The 9,194-nt window shown below is 39.5% G+C and overlaps 2 protein-coding genes across 2 annotated transcripts; one reads left to right on the forward strand and one right to left on the reverse strand.

Moving 5' to 3' along the window:
- Positions 1-935: 935 nt before the first annotated feature.
- On the reverse strand, positions 936-6,742 carry LOC116327516 (sphingomyelin synthase-related protein 1). Its single transcript, XM_031749142.2, has 6 exons — positions 6,548-6,742; positions 5,107-5,682; positions 4,508-4,603; positions 4,319-4,436; positions 4,082-4,232; positions 936-2,563 (listed from the first exon to the last, which is right to left on the reverse strand). The coding sequence occupies exons 2-6, from the start codon at positions 5,661-5,663 to the stop codon at positions 2,259-2,261; spliced, it is 1,227 nt and encodes a 408-aa protein (XP_031605002.1). The 5' UTR covers positions 5,664-5,682; positions 6,548-6,742; the 3' UTR covers positions 936-2,258.
- Positions 6,743-7,225: 483 nt separating this feature from the next.
- LOC120441537 (dual specificity protein phosphatase 13-like) lies at positions 7,226-8,304 on the forward strand. Its single transcript, XM_039616852.1, has 3 exons — positions 7,226-7,525; positions 7,620-7,837; positions 7,963-8,304. Exons 1-3 carry the CDS (start codon positions 7,377-7,379, stop codon positions 8,154-8,156), a joined length of 561 nt encoding a protein of 186 aa, XP_039472786.1. The 5' UTR covers positions 7,226-7,376; the 3' UTR covers positions 8,157-8,304.
- The last annotated feature ends 890 nt before the right edge of the window (positions 8,305-9,194 follow it).

Below are 9,194 nucleotides of genomic sequence, written 5' to 3' on the forward strand. Positions count from 1 at the left end.
CTTGAGGTCCTTGCAGTGGATTATGTGGTGCTGGAGATGTTGAGCCGCATGAACAGGAAGAGACTGTTGAGGCCTCTGAAGCAAGTGATGAGGCTCAAAGCAGTTCTGTGGATAGCCCAGTATCTTTCCCATTGACTTCCACAGAGACATAAAGATGTGGTTTCTCCCTTCTTTTTGTTGGACTTTTAACTTGATACTTAATTGTACATTTCAGCAGCTGTGGTTCTAAATCTAATGGACGAGGACACATTAAGAAAAAGACTGTGTGTGGGACCCAAAGGACTTTTTTTACTTACTACTCACCACAGACTTTAGGAGCATGTTTTTATCAGCATTGTGGGTCTTGTTATATTTGTGACACAGTATTAATCATTCCAGGGTGAGTGAATAAATAGCATCTGGAGGCTCTTGGGGTTTAAAGGGGGTTATTTAGTTTTATTCCTGTTCAGTAAGCACTCAGCAAATGCTTTGTTTTTTGCAGGTTGGGCCCTTCTCTGAGTTTCTTGTATGTTTTTTGTAATTTGCCACTCTGTCATCTGGAGCCCATCGTGGCTCATGGGCCAGTTTCATGAGTTTTATCTTTACAAATTAAAATGTTGACTGTAAAATGACTGTATTGAAAACTATGTTGAACCCAAGTTGCCCTGGAGTAAGGGCATCCTGCCAATCTAGCTTGGTGTAGGAAATTAGAGGAAAATTGTGTTAGGCTAGATTCCTGTCTGTGGGCGCAGTAAACTTCAGGTTGCCACCATGTTAACACAAGTTGCTCTTTAATACCTAAAGCAGTGGCCTGTAACAATAAAATACACATTTAACTCAGCCTGTCAATTTTCCAAATGATTGCTCTTAAGCTCTGGCAACAGCATACATTCCCCAGGTGGTCGTACAGCAAGTGGGGCAAAATAAATAGATAAATAAAAAAGGAAAGAAAACAGTCCCGTTTCAGCTCTTTATTGATGGAAATGACTGTTGGGACAAGATGTTTAATGGCTCTACAGTAGCACATAAACACATCCTACTTCTTCAGTGAAGGGATGTGTTAAGACTATTAACTCCACTCAGAATCATGTTTCTAACATGCTGCAATGACGACGATCTTTTAAGATTCACTCAATGAAATGTACAGGACAAGCTGGAATATGTAAATTAAATAACACATTGTGTTTCCAATGAATACAGAGTTTGAAGCAACTGTAAACATAATTCTCTATGTGCACATTGCTGCAACCTTGTACACGGAATATAAAAATACCTATTGACATTTATAAAATGGAATAAATTAATCTAAACAAATACAAATTTCAGCATCTGTTTACTACATATTAACATCAAAGCATTAATATCAAGAAAAGGTTGTTGCACTTGGTCTAAGTCTAGTAATTTACACTGAATGGGGACTTCTTAAAAAAAACTATACATATATTCAACAGTAAACATGAACAGTTTGGAATAATTCTTCACAGAGAAATGTATCACAGTAACACTCAAGGTAATTGGCAAATGGAACTATATTTAAGACAGCTGGATAAAACTTTATTCTAACTTTTTGGCTGATAATGTCGTTTACTTGAATGCATATTTTCTACGAAATAGCAGGCGATGTCATCAGTAAAGACAAGATTCGGTGTATGTCGTTTATCTGAAAAGGAGCCATGAATTTCTGTGTCAGTCTTTAGTAATGCTGTCAAAATGTCAGCGTGTTATAAAGGAATGCAGAAGATTGAACAAAATTTTTAACATGATGACAAATTATGTTTTTCTATATAGCATAATATGAATCTATACATATTGCTTCAACAGTGGTCCATACAGATACATACATACATAGTTTTTTAGAACTCAAATGTGGGATATGAGGAAAAACTTCTCAAGAATCCAGATCCAGATATTTTAACTGCACAGAAAATGGCAGTTTCCTGTAAAGGTTTCGATTTTAAATGAGAATTTATTTCATAATTTGCTTGCTATCCAAACAGTCTGTCATTGTATTGTAAAATCAAACTCGTGCCAAATAAAATTATATCCTTTGTGAGGATGGGGCCTTTTAGAAACTCTGCAGGTTTTTTGTTTAAAAAAGACAATAAAAGCAGGTTAGGAGCTAAATCCTAAAATTTAAAAGGATATGGCTCTGTGTATTCCATCAGGCCTTTGTGCGGCTCATATTAGGCGTCTCTGTCGTACACTGCCTCAGTTGGCAACATGACAAAGCAGACGAAAGAACACTGTCTGTGTCTAACAGTACTGCTGCAGGCTGCTTATTATCCGATCAGCCTCTTTAGCACAGCAGGTCTAGAAAAAGGCCAGCAGTACTCGTTGGGGACCGGCCCATTGACATTGCACTCAAAGAAGGAGAACATGGGGAACCAGATGCGAGCTCTCCGGCTCTGCTGGTAGGCCCGAGTGTTGGCTAGGGTGTGGTAGTACAGAAAGAGTCTGGTAGTGATGTAGAAGGCTATGAACACGTCAATGGAGTAGTGTTCATGCGCAGCCAAGATGAAGAAGATGCCGAAGAGGTTGAGCACCCAGGACAAAGTGTGGATAAAATTCCAGCTTCTTGGAGTGTCTGTGTAAATCAAAGAAGGAAGAGCGTTACTGAGCACTTTATGTGATTTCATTCTAAAATGTGGCACATTGTTAAGTCTGTTAAAGTTATTTTCATTCACATATTTAATGTAAAAATATTTTTTCTGCTTGTGGCTCATCTCAGGCACAAAGCTCTCACTCAGCCACTCCTACCTGCTGTTCAAGCTTTCTGTTTAAATCAGAAAGAAAGACAGGAGGAGGAGCTGAAATGGCTTGCTACAAACAGCGGAAGTGATGATGAATCATACAAAGTTTCTCTAGCAGAATCAAAGACTAAAAATATTTAAATGGAAACAACCATAATAGGTTTTTTATTCATTTTCAAAAGATACTTGCAGTACCGGTGGCAGACACTGGATGGCAACATAGGGACACTGTCTCCAAATATGGCTAATCTATGTCTGCTTTATGATTTACTACCACTATGGGGTTTATTGTACTATGTACATAATAATAGTGCTCTTTAGACATGCATTGAAATTAATAAAGCAACAATAAATTTTAAAAAAAAAATCACGTTTAACTATATAGGACCAAATCACCCGTCCTATACATTCCTTTAATATATATGCACATTTACGGACATAGCATGGCAAAAACTGACTCCCAGGTTTCCTTACAGTGTTACTGGAGGCCAAGGTACTGCCATCCAGAGCAAGCATCTAAAAGACAGCATGTTTAAGAGGATTTATAAGGGCCATCTTCAATAGCCTCAGTTTTATCTGAATTTAGAAGCAAGAAATTGGAGGTCATCCAGGTCTTTATGTCTGTAAGACATTCCCGCAGTTTAACTAAGTGGTGTGTCATATCTGGCTTTGTGGATAAATAAAGCTGGGCATCAACTGCACAGCAATAAAAATGTATGCTATGTTTCGAATGATAGTGCATAAGGGAAGCATGTATAATGTAAATAGAATTGGTCCCAGTACAAAACCCTGTGGAACTCCATAATTAACCTTAGTGTGTGAAGAAGATTCCCCATTTTACATGAACAAATTGGTGTCTATTAGATAGATATGAGCCCAACCACTGCAGTGCAGCATTTTTAATTCCTCTAGCATGGTGTAATCACTGTAATAAAATATTGCTACCAGTAGTATCGAAAACTGCACTGACGTCTAGCAGGACAAGCACAGAAATAAGTTCACTGTCAGAGGCCACAAGAAGATCATTTGTGACCTTCATTTATGCCTTATTGTGTACTGTGATGAGTTCTGACATCTGACTGAAACTCTTCAAATAAATTAGATCAGTTAGCTGTTGGCTAATGGACTAATATGGTTTGGAATCCATTAACCTGGAAACATACAAATTCTCTCACGTGTTAGGTAATGTCTAAAATGTTTATTTATGTACAAAATGAGGGGTTTTAGGGATTAGTTTTGAAATCATTGATCATTTTCCAATTATAATTCCAAGTTATTCCAAGGCCTTTTCAACTCATCTTAGCATAAGTGTGTTTTCCTCCTCACAGAAAACAGAAACAGAAGCTACTCACATTCTGTGACAAAGAAGTTGAGCATGGTAAGGACCACAGTGTGGCCACTGAACATGTAGTCGCCACATGTGTGAACCCCTGTCAGTGTCATCCCAAAACCGCTCCAGATGGCCACAGCTCGCTGTAGTTTGGCCCACATGTCGCCGTACATCTAGAAGGAAAGAAGTAAAACAATTAATACTCTAATCTTGCAAAGAGATCTGATACATGAGAAAAAGAGAAAAAAAGATGCGTTACCTTTCCTGAACACTGCAGGTGCTGTCCTGGAACAGACAGGGAAGTGACAAACATGGTGATGCAGCGCAGCATGAACACCGTCCCCATGAGGCTGCACATCCGCCGCAAAAGAATGGACCTACAAGTAGAAAAATGTGAGTTTCCTGTGCTACTGACAGGCTCCTGGGATCTTTCAGAGCAGCTACTGACCTGTGTTTATGCAGCAGCAGAACCAGCATCCAGATGTTACAGAGGATCACTCCACATGCCTCGGCCATGGCGAATGCCCAGGGTATTCTAGGCACACTGTGGAAAAGGACAGAAAGTGAGCATTTATAGCTGATGTTGCTTAACATCTTACAACAAACATGACAGAAAAATTAGTTTGGTGTTTTGGTATATTAGTTTTTATAAATCATTTCAATGCCTATAGATGTTATCTCCCAAGATATCTCTTTTGGAGATAATTAACTAGCCTGAATAATTTGCCTCAGTGTCTCGCCAAACACACACTGGAAATTCCTTGAAATAATCTCCTGGTAAGTTTTCATTTCATGAAAAGCCCAAAGCTGGTCATAAACAAAAGTAGGTCACCTTATAAACAATTCTCAAAGGTCTTTTTGAACCTCAGCGAGCACATCAGGAGTATATGAGGACAATAATAGAAACACACTACAAGGAATTAGGGCAGTTATAATGTCAGCGATTTGGTGTGATACTCAAACAGCATCGTTTGTGGAATTTCAGAGGTGATTAACGTTTTTGTTGTAAGAAGATTTAAGAAAGCTCTTGTGAGCAATCATACCCACCTGTCTAGAAAAATATCTGGGAGCGGAGGGTATGTGCGCATGTCAGGGACCCTCTCGTGCACGATGACCATGACGAAGGATGTAAACCCAAACACGAACACTACATAGACAGAGCTAAGCACCGTCTTCCAGTACTCGGGATCGAGGCGCCGCATCTGCTGCTTGTACTTTCCATTAGTGTACTGGTGATACTCCTCTCCCACTGGTGCTGTGTCAGTGCTGTCGCAGTCTCTCCCTGGGTCTCCGTTACACAACCAGTCCAAACTGCCTCCGGAGCCGGTGGGAGAGTGGCCATCATAGGGAAGACCCAGCTCCTCCAACAAATCGATGTTCTGTTTCTGAAGTTTCCGAATGGAGACCATCAGCCGCTTGATGTCCCCCAGCACCTTGAGCTCCAGAGGCGGCGAGCGGAGGTCGTACTCGCTGAGGGCGAGCAGACTGGTGCCATCCAGCCGGTGCTTGTTGCACAGCAGGTCCACATAGTCGCAGAAGCCCTCTTCCTTCAACCACTTGGCAACGTGCTTCGGCGTCCAACGACGGACACTCAGCTGGGTCATTTCCTCCTGACACCAAAGGCTAAAAAGAAGAACACCCACATTTAAGTTCAGCAGTATCAGTTCCTTATTGGCTTCCAAAACACCAAGCAAAATAATCTTCAGGATAAGTTTAAGGCACAGTTTATTTGCTCTGAATCAGCAGTAGTAACTTTAAAGACACTATGCAAGACTGCTGCGCAGACAGAAAATACATTCATTTTGTGACAAAATTATAGGTGATAAACAAATTTAAGACAAATCCTGAGTTACACAGGAAATCTGGGTAATCACAATTTATGCAGTTATATGACGCAAGTACTGGCAAGGATTTCCTAAGGCACAATGGAAACCACACCCTAAAATGTAAGTGAAGGAGCAGCTACATGTTACCCCAGGCCAAACAGTCAATTAAATCCTAAGGTGCTAGTTAATAGAGAACGATTTGTGGGATATTATTGTCCTATTCACATTAAAAAACATCATTACTATTTCTAACTTCATTATTAATCGAAATAAACACTGCCTCAACAGTCTGCTCCTTGGACTGACAAGAAAGCAACACATTTCTGTGTTTTTTGATAAAATAATTTAAATAAACAGTCCAGCAATTACAGCCCACCTGCAACAACCCATATATTGCCCATATATACTGTACATATATGTATATATCACTGGCCAACATTTAAATCGGGCTTAGAAGCTCTTTGTATACTGCCAAGTTAACTTATCTCAGTATTTTGTCCGGCAACTATCTGTCCAATTAGTATGTAAAGAAAAATACGCCAGAGATAAACGTGAAAGCATCCACAAGCACCTCTGCCCACGGGGCTAACTCAGCTTAATACTAAAGACTGCTAGCTCACTGGTGCTAGCTCAATCAATGCGTGTGCTTTGCGGTCACTCACCAGCTCTGAGATGTAACAGAAGATGACACAGAATATATCTCTCCGGCTAACTAACGAAGTGACATCTCACAAGAATCAGAAGAAATCTTATTAGCATTTGCTTTAGTGACACGAGTTTGCTGGACATCATTACGCCCAGGCTTTGCGCTAGCTAGGAGTCCTGTTGACAACACAAGGCGGTAATGTCCAGAATAGCGGCGCACGCTAAAAGAAAACACTGAATAACAGTGAAACAGTGACACTCTATGGTGAGCAGGTGGTACTACACCGTTCTTACTTGTGAAACGGTATGACCAAAAAACATTATATAGAGTTGTGGTTATTTGCTAAGGGACATTAAATCAAAATTAGTTGGGGTGTATGTATATATTTGAGCCAGTTTCTATACCTGTGGCCCTCTGTGGATTAGATAAGATCCAAAATAGATTCAAACATGTGTCCTCAATTCTCGTTTTTTAAATAAATTAAAATGCATGCTGTACAATCATTCCACCCTGAAAAAAGAACACTTTAAAGAAATCATTCAAAACCCCAAAGGACATGACAATAATGAGCATGATGAGTGTGTGTAAACTTCTGACCACAACTATATGCATTTTTGCAACTGACAATGACAAAATTAGAAATTATGAGTTGACATAAAATGTACTTTAAAAAAAAAACATTTAGAGATGTAAAGCTGGCCTACATTCAGAGTAAGGTAGGTCACTGTTTTAATTTTAGAACAGCAACACCTGTCCTTGTCAGTGGCTGCCAGCATGGTCTCAGTGAAGCCTTAACACTGAGTTTGAAAATAAATGTTGAGAATAAATCATACCTAGGGATATGCATGTGGTCAACAATGAACAATCTGCAGGAAAACAGTGCAGCTTCTCCTGCCACTCCTTCTGTGAAAGACCTTGAGAAGATTTTGTATGGAGGTAAAAGGTTTGGTAATCATGTTGATGAAGTTTGGCCTGACCTGTTCATTGGAGATATGTAAGTCTTTAAAATTGCTCTTGATGGCTTATACAACATAATCAGCACTAGATCAATTACCAGTTAGAAAGACTGATTGCTTTTTTCTTTGTAGGTCAGTAGCTAATGATCGCTACAGTCTGTGGAAGCTGGGAATCACCCATGTTGTGAATGCAGCTCATGGGAAGACGCACTGTCAGGGGAGTCACTACTTCTATGGATCCACCGTGGATTATTATGGAGTGCCTGCAGATGACTCACCGTCTTTTGACCTCTCTCGATATTTCTTTCCCTCTGCTGAGTATATTCATAACGCACTTGACACGACAAGTGGTAAATACCCATCATGTTTAATGTCAGCCTCCGCCGACCTCTCACTCATCTCATCCAGAATAAAATCCCTTATCGACCACATGCTTTATGCTCACCGTGATATTTTTCTTCTCCTTCCTCTCCAGCTCGAGTTCTCGTCCACTGTGCTGTTGGCGTGAGCAGGTCTGCCTCCATCGTCCTGGCCTACCTAATGATCCACCACAATTACACGCTACTAGATGCAATCAATAAGGTCAAAGAGCGCAGGTGGATCTTCCCAAACAGAGGATTCCTTAAACAGCTTCGTGCTTTGGATATGAAACTGCAAAAGACTTCATGACCGCTTCAAAAAATAAAGATCTTCTGATGCACATAACCTCAAAACAGCTTTTTCTCCAGACAAATGAGAGACTTGATGACTGTGTCAGTTGAAGGAAATGCTGTGCTTTGACTTTAATCAGTTTGTTTCAGGAATGGAATCGAATCAAATGTATTTCCCCCACAACTCTGGCGCTGTGTTTGATGTGAATTATGCGGCCTCTCTATATAATATCGACCCCGTCTTAATAGGAAATCAATGTAATGAACTCTCCTCTGGGCAGAATCAATTTAAGGGACTGAATATGCGATATAGTTTTTATTTAACCTTAGTGTTGTGTTGAAGAAGCTTTTATCCATTGTGCTGCAGGTGAAATTAATCTGCAGTGTGTTTTAATTTTAAAACAATTCAATTTTAGCTGGGGTTTTTGTCTTGGTAAGTACAAAAACTTACATAAAACTTTTATTTTGAAACCCTGAAGTGCACCCTGAAATTGCTTTATCATCAGATATAGTATTTAATACTCAAATGATTCAGTTTCAAAGTCTTTTTTATCAGTATATTAGCAGTTTCCTTGCAGCTGTCCCAAATTTTCTTTTGTTTCTACCACAATTGTGATTTGGGGTAAAATGTCTCCAAAAATTATTGGATGGAAACTGAAATTTCTCCAGACACCGTGGTCCCCTCAGGAACTTTTTATTGTTGACTCTCATGAACTAATATCATAGGTCAAATCCACAGTTCTTCTCAAGTGGTGCTTCATGACTAAGTACCTGTAAACAACAGATTAACATTATCATCATCTGTTATCTACAGATGAGACATTCATGACTGTAGCAATGCTTACATATTGGACCAAGATGATGAACTTGATCAACATTAGGCTCTTTAAACCTGTCTATACTCTATCTTTGAATGTGTTTTAGTGAAAGCCTAAACAGATCTTCATTTAAAGTTGTTGCTTCTGTCTTCAAATCTCCAGCTGATCGTTTTAATCAGTTGTCTGTGAAGTTTTAATCAGTTCCACTAATAATAATACTAATAAAATGTATCATGGTC

The sequence above is a fragment of the Oreochromis aureus genome, linkage group 8, assembly GCF_013358895.1.
Source record: "Oreochromis aureus strain Israel breed Guangdong linkage group 8, ZZ_aureus, whole genome shotgun sequence".
NCBI classification, from domain to species: domain Eukaryota; kingdom Metazoa; phylum Chordata; class Actinopteri; order Cichliformes; family Cichlidae; genus Oreochromis; species Oreochromis aureus.

What these genes read in the sequence shown, in the direction of transcription:
- LOC116327516 (XM_031749142.2), bottom strand. Translation starts at nt 5,663, where the DNA reads ATGACCCAGCTGAGTGTCCGTCGTTGGACGCCGAAGCACGTTGCCAAG. An exon ending in ACCTGCAGTGTTCAGGAAAG is followed by an intron (nt 4,233 to 4,318) that starts GTAACGCATCTT and finishes CTTTCCTTCTAG; the next exon opens with ATGTACGGCGACATGTGGGC. An exon ending in CAACTTCTTTGTCACAGAAT is followed by an intron (nt 2,564 to 4,081) that starts GTGAGTAGCTTC and finishes TGATTTACACAG; the next exon opens with ACACTCCAAGAAGCTGGAAT.
- LOC120441537 (XM_039616852.1), top strand. Translation starts at nt 7,377, where the DNA reads ATGTGGTCAACAATGAACAATCTGCAGGAAAACAGTGCAGCTTCTCCT. An exon ending in GACCTGTTCATTGGAGATAT is followed by an intron (nt 7,526 to 7,619) that starts GTAAGTCTTTAA and finishes TTTTCTTTGTAG; the next exon opens with GTCAGTAGCTAATGATCGCT. An exon ending in CGCACTTGACACGACAAGTG is followed by an intron (nt 7,838 to 7,962) that starts GTAAATACCCAT and finishes CTTCCTCTCCAG; the next exon opens with CTCGAGTTCTCGTCCACTGT.